This window comes from Salmo salar, chromosome 14, assembly GCF_965601325.2.
Source record: "Salmo salar chromosome 14, fSalSal1, whole genome shotgun sequence".
Lineage (NCBI taxonomy): Eukaryota > Metazoa > Chordata > Actinopteri > Salmoniformes > Salmonidae > Salmo > Salmo salar.
In genome coordinates, this window is record NC_138304.1 from 69,891,059 (window position 1) to 69,915,170 (window position 24,112).

At 45.7% G+C, this 24,112-nt stretch overlaps 1 protein-coding gene across 1 annotated transcript in view; it reads right to left on the minus strand.

The window, feature by feature from the left end:
* The window catches only part of LOC106570016 (microtubule-actin cross-linking factor 1), a 280,592-nt gene that overhangs the window by 4,330 nt on the left and 252,150 nt on the right, over positions 1 to 24,112 (minus strand). Inside the window, 27 exon segments of the mRNA XM_082961118.1 lie at positions 5,059 to 5,270; positions 6,616 to 6,648; positions 7,167 to 7,229; positions 7,852 to 7,969; positions 8,832 to 8,849; positions 10,289 to 10,363; positions 10,529 to 10,683; positions 10,841 to 11,003; positions 11,183 to 11,346; positions 11,582 to 11,693; positions 11,796 to 11,984; positions 12,117 to 12,389; positions 12,661 to 12,855; positions 13,112 to 13,271; positions 13,613 to 13,782; positions 13,929 to 14,048; positions 14,201 to 14,407; positions 15,271 to 15,426; positions 15,646 to 15,834; positions 16,171 to 16,299; positions 17,278 to 17,475; positions 17,805 to 17,960; positions 18,340 to 18,513; positions 18,755 to 18,856; positions 19,079 to 19,180; positions 19,350 to 19,472; positions 21,123 to 21,349. Coding sequence (XP_082817244.1) covers positions 5,059 to 5,270; positions 6,616 to 6,648; positions 7,167 to 7,229; positions 7,852 to 7,969; positions 8,832 to 8,849; positions 10,289 to 10,363; positions 10,529 to 10,683; positions 10,841 to 11,003; positions 11,183 to 11,346; positions 11,582 to 11,693; positions 11,796 to 11,984; positions 12,117 to 12,389; positions 12,661 to 12,855; positions 13,112 to 13,271; positions 13,613 to 13,782; positions 13,929 to 14,048; positions 14,201 to 14,407; positions 15,271 to 15,426; positions 15,646 to 15,834; positions 16,171 to 16,299; positions 17,278 to 17,475; positions 17,805 to 17,960; positions 18,340 to 18,513; positions 18,755 to 18,856; positions 19,079 to 19,180; positions 19,350 to 19,472; positions 21,123 to 21,349 — 3,983 coding nt within the window.

The following is a 24,112-nucleotide window of genomic DNA, read 5'->3' on the forward strand; positions in this document are numbered from 1 at the left end:
ATATATGCTTATATACATTACCAGTTTAAAGTTTGGACACACCTACTCACTCAAGGGTTTTTCTTTATTTTTACTATTTTCTACATTGTAGAATAATAGGTAAGACGTCAAAACTATGAAATAACACATAGGGAATCATGAAGTAACCAAAGAAGTGTTAAACAAATCAAAATATTTTTTACATTTGAGATTCTTCAAAGTAGACACCCTTTGCCTTGACAGCTTTGCACAATCTTGGCATTCTCTCAACCAGCTTCATGAGGTAGTCACCTGGAATGCATTTCAATTAACAGGTATGCCTTGTTAAAAGTTAATTTGTGGAATTTCTTTCCTTCTTCATGCGTTTGAGCCAATCAGTTGTGTTGTGACAAGGTAGGGGTGGTATACAGAAGATAGCCCTATTTGGTAAAAGACCAAGTCCATATTATGCCAAGAGCAGCTCAAATAAGTAAAGAGAAACGACAGTCCATCATTATGTTTAGACATGAAGGTCAGTCAATACGGAAAAAGTCAAGAACTTTGAACGTTTCTTCAAGTGCAGTTTCAAAAACCATCAAGAGCTATGATGTAACTGGCTCTCATGAGGACTGCCACAGGAAAGGAAGACCCAGAGTTACCTCTGCTGCAGAGGACAAGTTCATTAGTTACCAGCCTCAGAAATTGCAGCTCAAATAAATGCATTACAGAGTTCAAGTAACACAAACATCTCAACATCAACTGTTCAAAGGAGACTGCGTGAATCAGGCCTTAATGGTTGAATTGCTGCAAAGAAACCACTACTAAAGGACACCAATAAGACTTGCTTGGGCCAAGAAACACGAGCAATGGACATTAGATGGGTGGAAATCTGTCCTTTGGTCTGATGTGTCCAAATTTGAGATTTTTGGTTCCAACCGCTGTGTCTTTGTGAGGCGCAGAGTAGGTAAACAGATGATCTCCGCATGTGTCGTTCCCACCATGAAGCATGGAGGAGGTGGTGTGATGGTGCTTTGCTGGTGACACTGTCAGTGATTTATTTAGAATTCAAGGTACACTTAACCAGCATGGCTACCACAGCATTCTGAAGCCATCCCATCTGGTTTGCACTTAGTGGGACTAATCATTTTTTTTTCAACAGCACAACGACCAAAAACACACCTCCAGGCTGTGTAAAAGGCTATCTGACCAAGAAGAAGAGTAACGGAGTGCTGCATCAGATGACCTGGCCTTCACAATCACCCAATCTCAACCCAATTGAGATGGTTTGGGATGAGTTGGACCGCAGAGTGAAGGAAAAGCAGCCAACAAGTGCTCAGCATATGTGGGAACTCCTTCAAGACTGTTGGAAAAGCATTCCAGGTGAAGCTGGTTGAGAGAATGCCAAGAGTGTGTAAAGCTGTCATCAAGGCAAAGGGTGGCTACTCTAAAGAATCTAAAATATATTTTGATTTGTTTAACACTTTTTTGGTTATTACATGAGTCCCTATGTGTTATTTCATAGTTTTGATGTCTTCACTATTATTCTACAATGTAGAAAATAGTAAAAATAAAGAAAAACCCTTGAATGAGTAGGTGCGTCCAAACTTTTGACTGGTACAGTATGTATGCATGTACAGTGGGAAGAAAAAGTGGATTTCCGTATAAATTTGACATACAATTTGATCTGATCTTCATTTAAGTCACAACAATAGACGCAGTGTGCTTAAACTAATAACACACAAATAATTGTATTTTTCTTGGCTATATTGAATACATAATTTAAACATTCACAGTGTAAGTTGGGAAAAGTATGTGAACCCCAAGGCTAATGACTTCTCCAAAAGAAATTGGAGAAATTTCAGCCCTGTTGCTACTCTCCCTAGGAGTGGCTATCCTGCAAAGATGATTGCAAGAGCACAGCGCAGAATGCTCAATGCGATTATGAAGAATCCTAGAGTGTCAGCTAAAGACTTACAGAAATAGCTGGAAGATGCTAACATCTCTGTTGACGAGTCTACGATACGTAAAACACTAAACAAGAATGGTGTTCATGGGAGGACACCACGGTAGAAGCCACTGCTGTCCAAAAAAACATTGCTGCACGTCTGAAGTTCGCAAAAGAGCACCTGGATGTTCCACAGCACTACTGGCAAAATATTCTGTGGACAGATGAAACTACAGTTGAGTTGTTTGGAAGGAACACACAACACTATGTGTGGAGAAAAAAAGGCACAGCACACCAACATCAAAACCTCATCCCAAATGTAAACTATGGTGGAGGGAGCATCATGGTTTGGGGCTGCTTTGCTGCCTTATCAGACGGAAAAATGAATTCCCAAGTTTATCATCAAGACATTTTGCAGGAGAATGTAAGGCTGTCTGCCAATTTAAGCTCAACAGAAGTTGGGTGATGCAACAGGACAACAACCTAAAACACAGAAGTAAATCAACAACAGAATGGCTTCAACAGAAGAAAATACGCCTTCTGGAGTGGCCAAGTCAGTCCTGACCTCAACCCCATTGAGATGCTGTGGCATGACCTCAAGAGAACGGTTCACACCAGACATCCCAACAATATTGCTGAACTGAAACAGTTTTGTAAAGAGGAATGGCACAAAATTCCTCCTGACCCGCAACTACAGAAAACATTTGGTTGAGGTTATTGTTGCCAAAGGAGGGTCAACCAGTTATTAAATCCAAGGGTTCACATACTTTTCCCACCCTGCAGTGTGAATGTTTACATGGTGTGTTCAATAAAGACATGAAAACGTATCATTGTTTGTGTTATTAGTTTAAGCAGACTGTGTTTGTCTATTGTTGTGACTTAGATGAAGATCAGATCAAATTGTTTGACCAATTGATGCAGAAATCCAGGTAGTTCTCAAGGGCTCACATACTTTTTCTTCCCACGGTGTGTGGTGTGTGTGTGTGGTGTTCCATTTTGACCTAGACTATAGTAACCTGACTGATTGAACATATGACTAGAGGTATCACACTTAGGATTCAGTGGTATATAAGAGAAAGGCCAGAGAGGTGTGTTTCATCTGAACTTAGATGATCAAAATTCATCCCCCTATGACTGTAATAGACACACAGGGATGACACATTAATACAATGAAGAATCATGGTGACAACAACCATTGTGAGAAAGTGGGTGAGAGATGGGCCACCGAGATGAACCCAACAAGACCTGGCGACAACAAAGACTCTGACATGTGACTGATACTGTATGTTACTATGACTGACTGTAGTTTGTGAACATGTATTGTAGTGTTGTTATGCATGTGTGTAGTGTACGCTTGCAGGTTCCATTCTAGTCTCGGTTTCCATTGGGAACACTTAGACACCATGTTCACTTTCCTTTCCCAGGGCGATCAAAGTAGCTTGTGTAATTGCTCAGCCTATATTCAAGACACGACCGATCTTTGTGACAAGAGTTCTACTATAACTAACATGGTAACAGTCATATGACGTGACGAGAAGCAGGGAAATTTAGGGGCGATATAGTTCAGTCACCTACAGTGCATTGGGAAAGTATTCAGACCCCTTCCCCACATTTTGCTCGGTTACAGCTTTCTTCTAAAATTGATTAAATAAAACATTTTCCTTATCAATCTACACACAATACCCGATACTGACAAAGTGAAAATAGAAATACCTTATTTACATAAGTATTCAGACCCTTTGCTTTGAGACTCGTAATTGAGCTCAGGTACATCCTGTTTCCATTGATCATCTTTGAGATGTTTCTACAACTTGATTGGAGTCCACCTCTGGTCAAGTCAATTGATTGGATATGATTTGAAAAGGCACACACCTGTCTATGTAAGGTCCCACAGTTGACAGTGCATGTCAGAGCAAAAACCAAGCCACGAGGTTGAAAGAATTGTGGGCAGAGCTCCGAGACAGGATTGTGTCGAGGCAAAGATCTGGGGAAGGGTACTAAAAAATGTCTGCAGCATTGAAGGTCCCCAAGAACACAGTGGCCTCCATCATTCTTAAATGGAAGAAGTTTGAAACCACCAAGATTCTTCCTAGAGATGGCCGCCTCGCCAAACTGACCAATCGAGGGAGAAGGGCCTTGGTCAGGGAGGTGACCAAGAACCAGATGGTCACTCTGACAGAGCTCCAGAGTTCCACTGTGGAGATGGGAGAACCTTCCAGAAGGACAACCATCTCTGCAGTACTCCACCAATCAGGCCTTTATGGTAGACTGGCCAGATGGAAGGCACTCCTCAGTAAAAGGCACATGACAGACCACTTGGTGTGAAGCATGGTGGTGGCAGCGTCATGCTGTGGGGTTGTTTTTCAGCAGCAGGGACTGGGAGACTAGTCAGGATCAAGGGAAAGATGAACGAAGCAAAGTACAGAAAGATCCTTGATAAAAACTTGCTCCAGAGTGCTCAGGACCTCAGACTGGGGCAAAGTTTCACCTTTCAACAGGACAACGACCCTAAGCACACAGCCAAGACAACACAGGAGTGGCTTCGGGACAAGTCTTTGAATGTCCTTTTGTAGCCCAGCCAGTCCGGACTTGAACCTGATCGAACATCTCTGGAGAGACCTGAAAATAGCTGTGCAGCGACGCTCCCCATCCAACCTGACAGAGCTTGAGAGGATCTGCAGAGAAGAATGGGAGAAACTCCCCAAATACAGGTGTGCCAAGTATGTAGTGACATACCCAAGAAGACTCAAGGCTGTAATGGCTGCCAAAGGTACTTCAACAAAGTACTGAGTAAAGGGTCTGAATACTTGTGATATTGTAAATGTGATATTACAGCTTTACATTTTTTATACATTAGCAAAAATGTATAAAAACCTGTTTTTGCTTTGTCATTATGGGGTATTGTGTGTAGATTGATGAGGGGGAAAAAAACTATTTAATCAATTTTAGAATAAGGCTGTGATGTAACAAAATGTGGAAAAAGTCAAGAGGTCTGAATACTTTCCAGATGCACTTTAGCTCCAATAGAAAACAATACCATATTGGGTCTACCCATGATGAGTACACCAGTTCTGTCAAGTTGTCATGGCCTGAGGAGCTTTTCCCGTTCTAGTAATTGTATTTCTATGGGGGAGAATGGGGTCGAGGGCACTTACCCTAGAGGAGGCGGTGGGGGTGGCGGGAGCAGAGGGCAAGGATGCGCAGCTATGTGCGCTGTGCGAGGCCGAGGAGGAGGAGCGGGTGGGTGAGGCCGTGCGGGAGCCGGGTTTGGAGCGCCGGCCCCGGGAGCGGAACGCCGCCAGGCCGTGGGAAGCACCCTCCGGAAGGATGAACTTCTCACGCAGCTCCAGGTTGGTACGGCCTCGGGCTGGAGTGAGGGAAGAAGGGGAGAGAAAGAAAAAGAGAGAGAGAGGAGAGAAAGACAACAAAAAAATGGTCAAGTCTCCTCAACTATGGCTGCAGTACGTATCTAGGAACAGTGCTTCCCCGGCGAGTTACTGCTCTCAGAGTCTGTGTGGTCAAGTCAGTGCTAGGTTGAGTGGGGCGAGGGGAGGGTTGGAAATCAGAGGCAGTGAAGTGCACTTCCGGATGGGCTACTTTTAAGTGGAGGAGGGAGTGAGTGTGTAGTGTTTGTGGCGGCGCAGAGGAAGGCGGCAAAGCATCCTCACATAGAGGTCAGAGGTCATTCTATCCAAACTGATAGGAAGATGCTCAGCAAGAATGGACTTTAACAGTACCCTTGTATTGCTACAGCCAAACTATTAGAACAATATTTACATTTGAGTCATTTAGCAGAGCGACTTATTGGAGTGAGTGCAGACATTTTCATACTGGTTTATATGGTTATATAGCTAGAACACAGAGGTACGTCTGTAAGCCAAAGCACAGCCTCTCTTCTCTCACTGAGGGCGTCGCTCTGTTGATGCCTTCATCCTTTCCCCCTAATTCATAACCCGTGCGTTCGGTGCCAAATATGTGCGGCATGCCTGGTTATGCTCTTGGGGGAGCCCCAATACAGTACCAATGGGGACTCCCCTCCCATAGACACTCATAGAAGCATTCTTAGACAAGATGGTGCAGCAGCCCCAGCACACAACACTCAAGCCCAGAAAAGCCAGCCACAGTGAGAGAGAGAGAGAGAGAGAGGGATGAGAGAGCTGCAGTTAGCATTAGCAGCAGGGCACTGGAGCCGCGGTCAGTAGCCATTCCCAAGACGGGACACGCCCCCTCAGTCATCCACTAGCAACAGCAGCAAGACCAGTCAATAATAAATGGGTGCGCGCCCTGTAATTACGGTCCCCCAGCGAGCCAGGTGCACCCTCTAATTCAGTCCCCGCCCACCATCACATTTAAAGAGCCACTTCAAGCGCTATTAGAAACCCAGGCTGGCTACACCCAGGTCTTAGACGGTCTCTGTTTTTTTTTTATGGGACTGGCCCGTCAAACTATGCGGCCATTTTGGATCCACATGGCAACCATCACCACCAAGACCAGGGCTGGCCAAAACCTGTTTTTGAGTGGGAAGCATGATGCGGACTGGCACACAGACAAGACTTAGACATGTGTACACATACATATGCCCAAACAGACACAAACACAAAGACTAGAGTGAGAGATTGAGCTGGATGGCTAGATGGATGGTTGGACGGACAGAGTGAGAGAAATGGAGGGATGGACAGTGGAGCAATGGAAGAGAGAGGGAGTGTAGGTACCTCTGCAGCAGAAATAGCCAGGAGTGACCGTCACTGAGAGACACAAGAGACAATGTGAAATAGTGGAGTGCTCACGGTGAGATGGAAATACATAGACACACACACACGCGCACACACACACACGCGCACACACACACACGCGCACCACACACACACGCTTCCCTCTCTCACTTCAACACAGAGATGAACACAGAAGACAGTGGCAAAGAGAGTAAAAAATACAGGTGAAGTCCCCAAGGTTGAGAGGTTGAGGAGGTGAGCAGGTGGACACATCAGGGACCAAAGTGACCAAAGTGACAAGTGGCTGAAACAACTTTAAAAACAAAACAAAAGACACAGGTCAATGACTTGGACCTATTAACCTGTGATAGGGATCCCCTTGTGCTAGCATTAGCATGTAGCCAGAAAGGGTAGGAACGTTAGTTCAGTGTCACAGTCAGCAAAGCACAGCAAAAAGCCCAAACCAAAAAAAATAAAACCAAGAGGGAGTGAGAGAACGGAGAAGAGGCGGAGGGAGAAAAGGGGGAAAGAGAGCGAGAGAGAATCCCAACCTATACGAGATGAAATGGTGCTACTGGAGTCGGAGCGAAGGATCTTAAGTCCAGGATGTTGCACTGGAAGGAGAGAGAAGAGGAGAGAGGGAAGAAGGGAGAGGGCAAAAGGAAAGGTAAGGGAGGGAGAGAACTGAAGATCATGCACCGTGCAACACTACTTTGAAAGAAGGACTGTGTGACAGGAGAAAGAGAAAGGAATGCATGTACAAAAAACTAAGGTGGAGGAAAAGAATGAGAAAGGGAGAGATGAATGAAGAGATGGAAAAAGAAGGGATACCAACAGAGAAAAAAAAGAGGAAGCATAACAGAAGGAGAGCGAGAGAGACGATTCAAGCCCGTCTTCTCAAAGAACTATCACAGAGGGGGATGAAGAGGAAAGAAGGGATGATGATAGACAGAGAGTTTGCTCTGAGGGGCACACCAGACAGACCGTAGACAGCTTTGGAAAAGACAGAACTCTGAAAACTGTAAACCTGAAAGGTTATATGTACTGTATATGTCCGACTATGTCTAGTTTAAACAGTTGACCATCGTACCATATATTTATTTACCTTTTGTCCCTCTCGCAGTGTATCCAGTGGCTTGCATTTTGTACTCTGTATGTGTGTGTACATACATTCCATTTTTGTATGTACTCAGTATTTGTTTGTATGTGCGTGTGTCTGTGCATAAATAAAGTCACCTCTGCAGGGATCGTTCTTGACCAGGAACTCGTCCAGGGCCATCCAGCCCCCTCCGACCCGCACCATGACCGTACTGCGCAGGATACGCACCAACCGCAACTGCTGCGAGTCACCAAACTGACACAGCAACGGAGAGGAGGAGAGAAAATGAAAAGTGGGAGAAAGAGAGGAATTCAGTAACAAAGTATAACGATTAAGAATCCAAAGCCATTATACACAGCAGCCCATACTAATCTGAGCAAAAGTATACGCCACTCCATGCAAATTATACTCCAACACCCATGCACTGATGATACCACTAAAATCACCTATTTGGCAAAAGCCCAGCTTACCCAACAATCAAAAACCAACAAAACATTGTTCAAATAGTAATCTGAGATATTTAATTCTACCTAATACTCAACTTTGTTTCATGCAGAATGACATTTACACTTCAGAGAGTTACTAGGGTAAACTGCTCCATCACCCAGCAAGCAGAACTCTATGAAGCAATACCAAGTCAGAACTATCTTTGATTAGCCTGGCTCTGTTTGTGCCATCTAGTCAACTCTTCGGTAATTTATGGTCATTGTGACAATGAGCATAGAGTTGGCAAGACAGCACAAAACAGATACGGGACCAAGATTGATTTATAATTACTCTCAGAACAGCATGATTTCACCAAATCCCCCAGTCCAAAGCCAATAGGATCGGGTATTATAACCCTTATCATTATAACACATTCCAGTTTGCCAAATCAATGTCATTCTCAAAACTAGTCTTCCAAATCTGCAAAATCACACCAAGAGAAACACCTCAATGCCCTATGAAACCCACTTCCATGATTCGCACCAACAGTGTAGCGCTACATTTGATCGGTCAAACATGAAATGCATTGTCACCATGGCAGCATTTTTTTGTGGCGTCCAATTGAGGCCACTGCATTGGTGGAGATCCAGGAAGCAGATTTCAAAGGACCGAACACGCGAGTGAACTTTACCTGGTTTCCAAGGAAGAACTACAATAAATCCAGCAGACGTGGAGGAGGAATAAACAAAGAGAAAGAAGAAGAGAAAGAGTGAAATAACATGTAGAGACAAATATTTCAAACTCAACCTGTCATTGGATAAGAGCTCATTTGGATAGAGAAACAAACTGTAGCTTACCCTATGTTCTATGTACACATACTGTATATCCTTCACTAAGACTTTCTACAATTCATTTTGTAGTTACTTGTCTCCTAGCCATTAAAACCAACCATACAATCTGCCTCGAAAAGCAAAAGGATGCAGTGGAATTTGAATGATGATTATCTTATTTCCTATCTGTTATAGTGTGGTTAAAGTGCCACTAAACTGCCACTCGAAGACAAACCAAGATGGATAAGTCGATGAAGAGTGAAGCCAGACAGACAGACTTACGCAAGAACAGTCAAGACAGACAGAGAGGTGTGATGTCCTGTGACAACGTGACTCAAGCTCAGTGCAGTTAGTTTGTAGCTCGGTGTCTCTGGCCAGACACCGGATATCATTAACCCATGGACAATGATGATGTAGTTCACGCAAAACAGCAATGGTAGTAGTTGATAATCCTGGAGCTGTGATGGTGTGTAAGTGATATTTATTATGGTTATATTAGTTTGTTGGTGGGAAGCACACACAGCATATCAATCCCATAGTGCTGTGACTAGAGATATGTACAGAGAGATATATGTTAAAGAGCATTGGGGGTGCAAAACATACGGCCCCGCGGGCCAGATGCGCCCCGTGCGACACTCTTTTTTGGCCCGCCGGTTTCTTAGTAATTATCAATAACGTGACAACCTTGTTATATGAGTATATGACAAAGCTTACAAAGCCGGTGTTTCCATGGATACAGATGAGTGCTACTGTTATTGGCTAGCATTTAAATACGTGAGGAATGGAGTGATGTCATTTGTTAGTTCAACCACAGCAGTTATTGGTGCTCAAAGAAGTAGTGACACACAGCCAGCATCAGAACAAAAACTATTGTGTGTCCAAAATGGCAACCTATTCCCTATATAGTGCAGTACTTTTGTCCAGGGCCCTGGTCAAAAGTAGCGCACCATGGTCAAAAGTAGTGCACAATATAGGGAATAAGGTGCCATTTTCAGACGGAGCCCTAGACCCACCATGACTGCAAATGCAACAACTTCAAAAGATTACACATTCTTAACATTACCAAGATTCACTCCGTCAAGTAGCATCTGAAAACGGTATTTCGCTAAGTAGAAGCTGTCTAAGCTATTTCTTTAATAATAACACGCCCACACCACTGTAGCCTCAGGTGTAACTCACCTTGTAATTGCTCTGGCCCATCTGCATTTAAAAATACAATATCTCATACCTAATACTAAGTCATAGTACGCAGACTATATAATAATGTGTTCATTAACTGTTGGTAAATGTATACAGTCACTGGCTGAGGAGGACTTACTCTGTACTTGTTCTCTCCTATCTGCTCCACCTGGAACCTCTTGGCACATTTACACTGTGCCACCTGTCTGGTCACCTGCACAGCGTGAGAAAGGAGAAAGAGGCAAAGTCACAAGGCTGGCTCCATTAACCTCCAATTTAGGAGTTGGACAAGTCAACGGCCCAGCTTTGTTGTTCATAATAAGTGTGTCATTTTTAATACCTGGGTATATATATATATGTGTGTATGTGTGTTCCTCACCTCGTCTTCTATCTTGTCAGCGTCGGTGGTGGGCCGGTAGGCGTCCTTGTTGGGGTGCAGTGCCGCCACAAACTCGTAGTAGTCGATGTAACCATCTCCGTCCTGGTCAAAGATGTCTGCCACCGCCGTCATCTCCAACCTGCTGGTGGGGAACTCTGCACAGCACAACCAACAGTCAGGAAAAGATGTAGGACTTGTGACCGAGATGTAGGACTTGTGACCGAGATGTAGGACTTGACTACAGTTTAAGTTGGAGCAGGCTATGGGCAAAGAACAGCGCTAACGATATGTAGCTAGCTCTGAAGAACATACTTGAGGCCAGGATGCCGTCGATGAACTCCTGGCGAGTGATCTTTCCGTCCTGGTCCTTGTCGATGCGTCTGAAGAAGTCCATGACGCGCGACTTCTTGTGGTTCATCCAGCGCATGTACTTCTTCCTCCACACGTCAAAGTCAAAGTTGGCAAACTCTTTCAGCTGGGGACAAAGACAATGGACAGAAATGTGAGACAAATGAGGAAGAGCAATATCCTTAGAGGAAATCCTGTGTCTGTTTTGACAAGACACCACACAGGAGAAAAAACAGGTCTGAAACTCGGCCTCCAAGCCCTCTACGGTTCTAATAGGGTAGGTCGAGGGACGCTACAATACAGTACCTCTTCAAGCCTGTCCAGGGCGTCGTTGAGCTTCCGCTGGCGGTCGAGGGCAAGCAGCCACACCTGCTGCCACCTTGAGCATAGCTGGGTCAAGCGGGGGTTGCCCCCGGCGACTTGCATCGCCGCCTGTTGTTGCTGCGGTTGTTGCTGCTGCTGGTTTTTACCTGTAGGGCGAGGAGCGAGAGGTGTCATGATTACTGCGCATTACATGGGTTTAAATGTTGAGGACACTTGATGGAACATTTGACCATCTCCTTCAGTGAAGTCTGTCAGGATGGATTGTGAATAGGCACCCACTGTATATCTTCGCTTTTGCATTTCTAGGTAAATGTGTATTCATATGTATTTAGTATAATATAATATCCATGCATCTCTGGGAGGTAAAATAAGGTAACGCACGAGCTCCTCTCCTCTCAGCTAGGCTGCTAGGGGGCTCTGCTGGTTTCCTCTTGTAAGTCTTGGTCACTTTGTCCACGTCAGGCTGCTTCCGGGTCATCTCCTCCATAAACACCTGGGAACAATAGGTTGACGTGAGACACAGCCAATCAGAAAGAGTGATAATTATAATAGCGACTTAGCCAATGAGGGTTTGAGAAAAGTAGGCTCCTCCCACCTGGTGTTCTGTGATGAGTGTTTTGAGCTGAGGGATGTCCTGTGGAAGGGTCTCTCCGTCACGCTGGACTAGGGTGGTCTCCGCCCACTGCAGCCATGACAACAGCTCCTCCAATAGCGTGGCGTTGTTGAGCAGCTCTGTCAGAGCAGTCTCCAGACGCTGCTCGTGCTGTTTGGCCCATGTGAGGACCTGTAGAAGCCAAATGCACCAATTACTGGGTGAAATACTTTAAATATTTTACACAATTTCCATGACTCTCTGGCCCAGCAGGAATTTAAAATATTTACCCCCCTCTCTTATCTCTCTATTCATCCCACCTACCTCTTCAAAGCGGGAGCGGACGATGGTAATCCAGTGTTTGATGGTGGTGATGCAGTCGGCGTGGCACGTGGTGAGGATGGCCTCGCCCTGGCCCGCTGCCCGGTTCACGTCGGTCCTCTTCTCCTCCACCGTGGCCATGAAGTTCCGGTGGGTGTGGAGCAGCGTCTGCAGAGTCTCCGCCTCCTCAGGCAGCACGCCGCGGAAGCGCAGCGTCTGCTCTGCCTCGGACAGCCACTCCAGCAGCAGCTGCACGGCCATGCGGAACTCCTCCGCCTGAGAGAGAAGGATGACAGCGGAAGGGATCATTAGAAGGAACGAGAAAAAGGTTTTCAGTTTTATTGAGATGCTGCGGTCCAGTTTAAGGTACTATACACACTGCACTGTGCTTGCACAGATACCATTAATAAAATAAAAGATGGACGGAAATTATTTGTAACTTTCTATGTAATTGTCATAAAACGATCATTTGTACTTCTAAGTATTGTGTTAACACATAAAAACAATAAAAATGGCCCAGCCACTTGGCTTCTTCTTCCTAACTGACCTGTTTGAGGGCGTGCTGGAGTCGGGTCTGCTTGGTGACGGACAGGGCACAGACCGTGTCCCAGCGGTTGCTGAGCTCTTGCAGCTGAACTTTGACCCAGGCGGTGTCGTCGCGGCCCGTCTCCATCAGTTCTCTGGCTGAGCGCTTCAGGGCGTGGACACTAGTGGTCCTCTTCCCCAACTCCTTCTGGAAGGCCTGAGGAGACAAAACCAAACAGTGGTCAAACAACATAGAAATAATGTTAACCTAAACACAGAGCAGGGCGATAAAATATTAGGAATGAATATATACTACATTAGTCCTCAATAGGAAAAATAAAATTGTTATGTTTGAGAAATACATTTTCAAATTGAATGTTGTTTGGGCAATGCGGCGCTGGGCAAATAAATGAATGGATTTTTTAACCAATGGTAACCAATAGTCTAACATTAGCTGTTACATGCAGAAATACCTTGTGGGAGTCCATGAGGTTGGAGACCAGGTCCAGGTCTCCGTGGACTGGCAGGTCTTCAGCCAGCTGGGGTTCTACACGGTACAGCCAGTCCACCAGGGCCTGCAGGGCCTCCGCAAACTGACCTGAGAACAGCAGGGCCTCCTCTAGCTTGTGTTGCCTTGATGAGAGACGGAGGTAAAAGTCAGTTGTCACATTACATTGAAATTGGAGCCATCGTTATTTTAACTTTGCTTTTATGGTCCAGTATTCTACGTGGCAGCGTCCTAGAGAGCTACTGAGTTTGCAGGCTTTTGTTCCAGCCCTGCTTTAACACGCTTGTTTAAAATAATCAATCAATAATAGTGGGGTTCAATCAGGACCAGAATTAGCCGAATCAGGTGCGTTACTTAGTGCTGGAACAGAAACCTGCACAATCAGTAGCTCTCCGGGACTGGAGTTGGAAAACCCTACCATAGTATTCATTGTAATAAAGCAATTGGCATGGAGTTTTCCCCTCACCTCTCAACACTCTTCCCACAGACGGTGTCCCACTTGTCCCTGACTTCCCCCAGTAGGTGGTCTAGTTTCTGGGTGTCTTCGGGCAACGTGGCCTTGTCCCTCATGGCCTTACCAGACCTCACTGTGGTGTCATACACCGGCTGCTTAGAGCCCAGAGCCTTCTGAAACTCCTTCGGGGGGGGGAGGAAGAATGGCACAAAAGAGCAGAGGTTCTACATTATGCAGCTTAATCATATATTGTGTTCGTTGTGTGTGAGATTTGCTCAGAATCCTATTATTTCCATGCAAGACCCACACAGTAAGACTCCTACTGTACCTTGTGTTTGGTCAGTTGTACTTTGATCTTGTCTGGCTCGTTGGAAATCTCCAGCTCCGAGTCTAGCCGGCTCTCAGCCTCCTCCAGCCAGTCTGACAGTTTCCTCCAAGCCTCATGGAACTGGAGGGAGGGAGAGAGAAACTGCTTGACCATCTCTAATTGATTTGTAGGGTGTTTTCTGAAACAAAATGCCTGCCGCGTAGTGTCCAATTGGTGAAGGGTAAAGTGAGTTCCGTACATGTGGAGAAAGCATTTCAAACCCTCTCTCATACCTGCTTGGCCCTCTTGCGGGCTTCGTCGAGGTGTCTACCGCGGTCCAGGGACCTCTGCACCAGCTTGTCCCAGCGGGCCTGAACACTCAGCAGAAGGTTCTTGATCAGAACCACGTCCTGCTTTATACTGGCGAAACGCAGCTGAGAGCCGGCCTTCTCCAGGGCCAAAACCTGCTCCCTGTGGGTGTTCACCTCATTTACAAACACCTGAGGGGGACAGAGATCGACAGAGAGCGTGTTAGTCGTATTAGTCCCTCGTAACAGCCTTAACATTAAATTGATTCGCTAATTTGGGTCTGGGTGCCATGATTTCAGCTGTATATGCACATGCTCATCAGCACATACCAGCTAGCAAAACGGGAGTGGAGGAAGGGAAGGGTGGAAGGAAAATGTATTAAGTCTGCAAAATGTCTTATGAATATAATGGGTCAACTTATCATTCACTTATATATTGTTGCCAGATAAACTGCAATACTACATTTTAATATATTTATGTGAATTACAGTCAAGTATATTCTATCCTTTTTTTCAGTTTTAATGTTACCCCCTTTTTCTCCCCAATTTTGTGATATGCAATTACGATCGTGCCTCTTCGCTGCAACTCCCCAAGGGGCTCGGGAGAGGCGAAGGTCGAGTAACGCGTCCTCCGAAACATGACCCGCAAAACCGCGCTTCTTAACACCAGCATGCTTAAGCAGGCAGCAAGCTGCACCAATGTGTTGGAGGAAACACTGTTCAACTGATGACCGAAGTCAGCCTGCAGGAGCCCGGCCCGCCACAAGGAGTCGCTAGAGCGCGATGAGCCAAGTAAAGCCCCCCCTGCCAAACCCTCCCCTAACCCGGACAACGCTGGGCCAATTGTGCCCCACCCTATGGGACTCCCGGGCACGGCCGGTTGTGACACCGCCTGGGATCAAACCCGGGTCTGTAGTGACGCCTCAAGCACTGAGATGCAGTGCCTTAGAACGCTGCGCCACTCGGGAGCCATGTATTCTATCCTTGTATAGAAATGAATGTCAATCACGCATAGCATAGGATCTATATACTTCTATGGTGCCTAAATTGCCCACCTTGTGTTCGTCTATCTGGAAGAGGACGGTGTCCAGGATGAGGGAGGGGGCCTGAGCCATGTTGAGGGTCTGCTCAGCCTGGGTCAGCCAGTTGATGGTGTCCTGGAGGGAGGACTGGAACCCTGTGGCCAGCGACACCGCTTCGTCCAGCTTCGCCTAGGGTGGGGGTTGGAGGGGGAATGGTCAGTGAAATGGCTGATGGTGATATTGAAAATCGCTCCTGCAACGATACACCTTCTATGTAAAACAGTGTTTTTTTATCTGTGAAAATCTATAAATGTATACATTTTATTAGGTACCTAATTGCATACATATACACATGCTCATACTTATAGCCCTTCATTCCTGTCTCAGAACAGAAGCTTCTTCTCTTACCCTGCGGTCATCCATTTTGGTGTTGAGGCTGGCCCACTTGTTCTGCAGCAGGGCCAGGTTCTGTTGGGTCTGGGTCGTGCCAGCCCCGGGGCCGCCCTCCTCCCCCCCGCGGGACAGCAACATGGACTCTCCCGCATCCAGCAGCCGGTTGTACTGCTCAGCGCGCCGGGCCAACTGGGTCTGGAGCTCCTATAGAGAGACAGACGTTTTCAAAGGGTTGAATGAATGAACAATGAATAACCTTGATAACGATTGGTAAATATGGCCACGGTTTGGAATGAGGAATTCGATACCCAATAACAACAGGTGTTTGCTAGTTATGTATTGTGCATGTCTAACACACCCGTTACACATGGGTAAAAACAACATGTATACAGATTAGATAGTAGAGTGTACAGTGAATCATATCTACTCTAGTGTATGTATGGACAGGGTGCAGCATCATAACATGTATCCCCTTTACCGTGTGTTGTCTTCATCACATCATATCTAGTGTATGTGTGGGCAATGTATCCCCAGTATTACCAGGTGCTGCTGCAGCTGCTCCCGGGCCGTCTCAGGCAGGCCACCTGTGGGTTTGGCTGCAGACAGCTGGCTCTCTGTCCTCCTCAGCCACTGCAGGAACTCCTCCAGCTCACCATGGAAACCCTCCGCCTGGGGAACGAGGGAGGAGAAGGAGGGGAAGAGGAGAGGAGAAAGGGAACAAGAGGGGAAGTCATGAGTTGTGCGTTAATGGCAGTGCTACGGCGTCGTTCAATAATTTGCCCCGTGGTTTCAGCTTAGTTAGGATTTAGTACAGTTTTTAAACCTTTACTTAACTGTGAAATAACCTATTTGCTAGTGCAATGTGATAATCTTATCTGTACAAGATGGGAACTCATAATATAGAAATATAATTACAGGGAGGGGGAAGAAGAAATGGATAGAAATGGTGTCATTCCTTCATTTCGCTAAGCTCAGTTAGACAGAACTCGTAACCTCTCGTCAGCCCAGTCCACCTCTGGCCTTTGTTAGGGTTTGTTTCTTTCGTATCATCATTGGTGAAATTAGCATTATGACAATATATTTTATTTAATCATTCCAAACCCTTTATTAATGCAATTGCAGACAGAAGTTGACAATCAGGAACATAGCACGCATGTTTCCCAGTAAGTTCTGCATCAAACAAAAGGTCTCAAGTTGTTTTATTAAACCCAAGTCCCGCCTTAGTGATGTCACTGACTACGTCATTACCTTTTTACTCCTGAGACCAAAACCCTGCATCCACAGCTATACAAACATACAGTTTGTGTTTATCTAAAAGCTAGGCAATAAATGTCCCCTCCCCAAAGTTGATTTATTGTGGAATGTCTGAGTAGTGTCTTATCTCCCACAATCCCCTGCAGAGTTCTGTCTCAGTCACACATTATAAGAGAGAGAGAGAAAGAGCACGTGGAACAATTCTAATACTATATAATGAATATATATATTGTTAATCTGTAGTCTAGGACCCTATAAATGTAAGGAGGGAGGGGTCTTATGTTAATATAAGGGGGTGGGGTTATATCATAAGCATAATCAATTATTCTAATACATCGAACATTCGTACAGCCCCAAATCATGAGCCCTAGGTGAATCCTGACACCTTCCTACCTTATGCAGTGCGGCCTCCAGTAGTTTCTGCCGGTCCTGGGTCTTGAGTAGCAGGTTCTCCCAGCCGCGGTTGAGGTGGTCCAGCTGGTCGCGGAGGTGGTTGGCCTCCTCCCCGGGACTGGACTCCAGCAGCTCAGCCCCTGCCGCGTTCACCGTCTCCACCGTGGAGCGATGGGACAGCACGTCGTTCCTCAGCACCTGAGAGAGAGAGAGAGTTGGAGGGAGGGTGTGTTGGTTACACCTCTCCAATGCAATAATTTGATGTGAAGCAAGCATTCTGGCACAAAATGGCTTCCGTGCATAATCTATAAGGGAAAATAAGAGAAGTGAGGGTGATAGGGAGGAGAGATGAGAGGTAGGCTAATAAGACTGATTTCCTGATGGAGAACCTCCACTGAGAGTGCTTTTTAGTCCACGTTTGGCTTAATGTTGGCCTGGGAAACTGGCCATCTAGAAATGAAGGCGTGAAGAAGAAGCGGAGGATAGGTAAGAGGGTGGGAGGCATAGACGTAGAGAGGTAGACGTACGTGGTGTCTGGCCAGTTCTATCTCGATGGCCTTGGGGTCAGAGTTGATGGGTCTCTGTGTGTCCAGGGTGGCGTGGGTGTGACTCAGCCAGGACTGCAGCTCAGACAAGGCATGCTGGAACTGACCTAGAGCCAGGAGAGCACCCTCCAACTTATGCTGTAGGAAACAGAATGGGGGAAACAGTTGTTTGGATTGTATTGCATTGCAAGGTGTACTATAATGTACATATCTGAGGTATCAATTCATTTGAATATCTTTACAACTTGTAAAGGTAGAATCTATTATCCGTGTGTAACCATAAAAAATATAGTCCATATTTCTGTGTGTTTAACTGACAAACTTGATTTTGCAAATATTGGGTTCACTACAACAGCGTAGCACTACTAGCCAACAGTGAGTCTGAGTTCCAGAGGACCGGAGTTCAGATGATATTCTTTAAGACAGGGGGGCTGGAGAGCTACTGTAGCTACTTGCCCCTACTGTAAAATAGTTAGGGAGTCACTGGGTAAAAGAGGCCAATGCATAGTTTGTGTACCTGTCTGTGAATGATCTTGTCCCCCAGGTTGTCCCAGAGGTGTCTGAGCTCTGTGAGGGGCTCCTGGATCATGTCTCTGTCTGTCTGGTCCGAGACTTTCTTGAGCAGTAGCTCCCCCTGGTGGCACAGCTTCTCCATGTCTATCTGCTGCTGGTACACCTCCACCTTGTACTGCTGCTCATAAGAGAGGAGAGGAGTCAGGCCTGCACTAACAGTTCGCTTATCATTAAAGTGATAGTTCACTTTTATGACCAAGAGAGTATTTTTGACTTACCGAGGATTTTGTCTTTTCATCAAAATCGTTTTTTAAGTACAATAATTATTATAAATATTTGGATGCTAAAAACATATTGGAATATATTAAGTATACTATTTATATCGAAGCTACGTGACAAAAGTAAATTATGATTCAAACCTTGAGCTCTTCAATCTGCTGTTTGACAGTTCCCAGATCAGTGCCCACAGTGGACATGTCACAGAGCTTGATCACTGTGTTGTCCAGGTAGTCAAACATGCCCTGCAACACACAACAGAGACAAATGAGTCAATCTAACTTCTGAAAACTATAATGCCGATCTATGTCTTGATACTTATAAATACCCCTACTTCACGACATCAAACATTTCTAAGCATCTACTTTCCAAAATAACCAGTGCAATAAATACCAAATGATTTAATTCAAATGATTAAATTCTCATACACACTGAGCTAAAAGAGTGATGCATTCTGGGACACTGACCTGCAACGCATCCTGGTACTGCACAGAAGCAGTCATGGCCTCCTCCAACCTCTCCATCCTCTCTCTCCACGTCCGGTTCAGGCCTTCCCAGGCGGAATTCATCTGAGAAACGGATACAGAGAAGAGAGGAAAGATAAAACATATATCGCAATACAAATACATAAAACAGAGAACATAGACACAAGAAAGACAATGAGTCCATTAATGATTATGTTCTTCATTGGTTTGATCCTGTCTTAAAACTTGAAGTTTCATCCTGTACTCCTCTCACCTCGTCAATGGTCTTCTTGACCTCAGGCTTCTCTGTTTCTCCGCAGGCAAAGATGAGTTCAGCCCCAAGGGTTCGTACAAACTCCAGCTCCTCCCTCAGCCCATCTGTCTCGGCCTTGATGGCCTTATTAAAAAAAATGTTTTAAAAAGAAAGGAGAGAGACATCATATTTGGACAGATCAGACAACCCAACAGTAGTCACAATCATCAGTAACTACCTCTGCATATTCTCTCCCCTTCCTACCGCTGAGCTAACTACAGTACAAATACATTGCAAGCTATACAGGCCGTTACATACAGTTGAAGTGGGAAGTATACATGCATTTAGGTTGGAGTCATTAAAACTCGTTTTTCCACCACTCCACAGATTTCCTGTTAACAAACTATAGTTTTGGCAAGTCGGTTAGGACATCTACTTTGTGTATGACACAAGTCATTTTTCCAACAACTGTTTACAGACAGATTACTTCTCTCCACACATACCTCTCCTCTCTCTCAGTAACCCTCCATCCCCCTCTCCACACGTACCTCTCCTCTCTCTCAGTAACCCTCATCCACCTCTCCACACGTACCTCTGCTCTCCTCTCTCTCAGTAACCCTCCATCCACCTCTCCTCTCTCTCAGTAACCCTCCATCCACCTCTCCTCTCTCTCAGTAACCCTCCATCCCCCTCTCCTCTCTCTCAGTAACCCTCCATCCACCTCTCCACATGTACCTCTCCTCTCTCTCAGTAACCCTCATCCACCTCTCTACACGTACCTCTCCTCTCTCTCAGTAACCCTCCATCCCCCTCTCCACACGTACCTCTCCTCTCTCTCTCTCAGTAACCCTCATCCACCTCTCTACACGTACCTCTCCTCTCTCTCAGTAACCCTCATCCACCTCTCTACATGTACCTCTCCTCTCTCTCAGTAACCCTCCATCCACCTCTCCACACGTACCTCTCCGCTCTCTCAGTAACCCTCCATCCACCTCTCTACACGTACCTCTCCTCTCTCTCAGTATCCCTCCATCCACCTCTCCACACGTACCTCTCCTCTCTCTCAGTATCCCTCCATCCACCTCTCCACACGTACCTCTCCTCTCTCTCAGTAACCCTCCATCCCTCTCTCCACACGTACCTCTCCTCTCTCTCAGTAACCCTCCATCCACCTCTCCACACGTACCTCTGCTCTCTCTCAGTAACCCTCCATCCACCTCTCCTCTCTCTCAGTATCCCTCCATCCACCTCTCCACACGTACCTCTGCTCTCTCTCAGTAACCCTCCATCCACCTCTCCTCTCTCTCAGTATCCCTCCATCGACCTCTCCACACGTACCTCTGCTCTCTCTCAGTAACCCTCCATCCACCTCTCCTCTCTCTCAGTATCCCTCCATCCACCTCTCCACACGTACCTCTGCTCTCTCTCAGTAACCCTCCATCCACCTCTCCTCTCTCTCAGTATCCCTCCATCCACCTCTCCACACGTACCTCTGCTCTCTCTCAGTAACCCTCCATCCACCTCTCCTCTCTCTCAGTATCCCTCCATCGACCTCTCCACACGTACCTCTGCTCTCTCTCAGTAACCCTCCATCCACCTCTCCTCTCTCTCAGTATCCCTCCATCCACCTCTCCACACGTACCTCTGCTCTCTCTCAGTAACCCTCCATCCACCTCTCCTCTCTCTCAGTATCCCTCCATCCACCTCTCCACACGTACCTCTGCTCTCTCTCAGCAACCCTCCATCCACCTCTCCTCTCTCTCAGTATCCCTCCATCCACCTCTCCACACGTACCTCTGCGGCCTCTATCTGCTGTTTGATGAGTGAGGGGTCCACCCCGGGATCCTCCAGCTCCCTGACGATGTCCTGCGAGTCACGGAGCGTGCTCAGTAGCGCCGCCATGTCGGCCCAGAACTTCCCAGCCAGGTCCAAGACGTCCGTCAGCTTCCCCTCCCGCTCCTCAGCCCTCTGCCGGATCTCATCCCACAGGGAGCGCAGGCGCAGGAGACGGGAACGCACGGCTGGGAGGGGGAAAGAGGGGGATGGAAGAGTTAAGAATGAATCTGGAAGTGTGGTGTTATTTGTCCATTCTTGAAAGGACAGAGTTGACACTATTAGCTATTAGCTATGTAAAAATGGATGGAGGAATTTTATGTAATAACAAATTAGTATTAATTAGTATTATTAAGCCCTGAACCTAACCATAACAAAAAGCTAATTTACTTGCTTATAATTTGATGTTATTGCTGCTTTTGTCCCTTCTAGCATGGCCATCTAGTGACCACATCAACAGTGGAGTCTTATACAGAGCCAGTCAGTATGCTACAGTCCCACTCCCACTGCACAGAGCAGTCATTCATAGTTAGAAAGTGAGGTACTGAGATATTTTGGCGGGGGATGGCAGGGTCGCCATGTGCGCTGGGAGTCGTCAAAAGTTCATAACTGTTTGTGAATCTCCGCCTTTGTGTTTCTGGGTGTCTGTGTTTAAAATACACTTTGTTGAATAAAGAAAATGAGACGAATCAGGTTTGGCAGTGGGATCATTGTAGTACAGTGGGAGTGTGTGCATGTATTGTTTTGGCCCCTCTCCCTATACTGAGGTCCTGTGTATGAGTCATTGTCTCCACCTAGGGGTGGGTATGTGTGTGTGTCCATTTGTGATGTATGTGATGGGTGTATGTCCTTGTGTGACAGTACAATACCGGTCGAAAGTTTTAGAACACCTACTCATTCAAGGGTTTTTCTTTATTTTAACTATTTTCTACATTGTTCAATAATAGTGAAGACATCGAAACTATGAAATAACAATTATGGAATCAGGTAGTAAACAAAAAAGTGTTAAACAAATCATAATATATTTTAAGTAGCCACCCTTTGCCTTGACAGCATTGAACACTCTTGGCATTCTCTCAACCAGCTTCATGATGTAGTCACCTGGAATGCATTTCAATTAACAGGTGTGCCTTGTTAAAAGTTAATTTGTGGAATTTCTTTCCTTCTTCATGCGTTTGAGCCAATCAGTTGTGTTGTGACAAGGTAGGGGTGGTATACAGAAGATAGCCCTATTTGGTAAAAGACCAAGTCCATATTATGGCAAGGACAGCTCAAATAAGCAAAAAGAAATGACAGTCCATCATGTTAAGACATGAAGGTAAGTCAAAACGGAAAAAGGCAAGAACTTTGAACGTTTCTTCAAGTGCAGTCGCAAAAAACATCAAGTGCTATGATGAAACTGGCTCTCAGGAATGGAAGACGCAGAGTTACCTCTGCTGCAGAGGATAAGTTCATTAGAGTTACCAGCCTCAGAAATTGCAGCCCAAATAAATGCTTCACAGAGTTCAAGTAACAGGCACATCTCAACAACTGTTGAGAGGGGAGTGTGTGAAACAGGCCTTCATTGTTGAATTTCTGCAAAGAAACCACTACTAAAGGACCCCAATAAGAGACTTGCTTGGGCCAAGAGACACGAACAATGGACATTAGACCGGTGGAAATATGTCCTTTGGACTGGAGTCCAAATTGGAGATTTTTGGTTCCAACTGCAGTGTCATTGTGAGACGTGGTGTGGGTGAACGGCTGATCTCTGCATGTGTAGTTCCCACCGTAAAGCATGGAGGAGGAGGTGTTATGGTGTGGAGGTGCTTGGCTGGTGACACCGTCTATGATTTATTTCGAATTCAAAACACACTTAACCAGCATGGCTACCACAGCATTCTGCAGCGATACGCCATCCCATCTGGTTTGGTCTTAGTGGGACTATCATTTGTCTTTTCAACAGGACAATGACCCAACACACCTCCAGGCTGTGTAAGGGCTATTTTACCAAGAAGGAGAGTGATGGAGTGCTGCATCAGATGACCTGGCCTCCACAATCACCCGACCTCAAACCACTTGAGATGGTTTGGGATGAGTTGGACCGCAGAGTGAAGGAAAAGCAGCCAACATGTGCTCAGCCTATGTGGGAACTCCTTCAAGACTGTTGGAAAAGCATTCCAGGTGAAGCTGGTTGAGAGAATGCCAAGAGTATGCAAAGCTGTAATCAAGGCAAAAGGTGGCTATTTGAAGAATCTCAAATATATTTTGATTTGTTTAACCTGTTGGGTCTAGGGGGCAGCATTTGCACGTCTGGATAAAAAAAATGTACCCGATTTAATCTGGTTACTAATCCTACCCAGTAACTAGAATATGCATATACTTATTATATATGGATAGAAAACACTCTAAAGTTTCCAAAACTGTTTGAATGGTGTCTGTGAGTATAACAGAACTCATTTGGCAGGCAAAACCCTGAGACATTTTCTGACAGGAAGTGGATACCTGATGTGTTGTATTGACTTTAAACCTATCCCATTGAAAAACACAGGGGTTTAGGAATATTTTGGCACTTCCTATTGCTTCCACTAGATGTCACCAGCCTTTACAAAGTGTTTTGAGTCTTCTGGAGGGAGATCTGACCGAACAAGAGCCATGGAACGATGATGTCCCATTAGACACCTGGCGCGCGAGTTCATCTTGGGTACCCTCGTTCCAATACGTTATAAAAGAGTATGCATTCGTCCACCTTGAATATTATTCATGTTCTGGTTAAAAAAGGCCCTAATGATTTATGCTATACAACGTTTGACATGTTTGAACGAACGGAAATATATTTTTTCCCCTCGTTCATGACGAGAAGTCCGGCTGGCTTACATCATGTGCTAACGAGACGGAGATTTTTGGACATAAATGATGAGCTTTTTTGAACAAAACTACATTCGTTATGGACCTGTGATACCTGGAAGTGA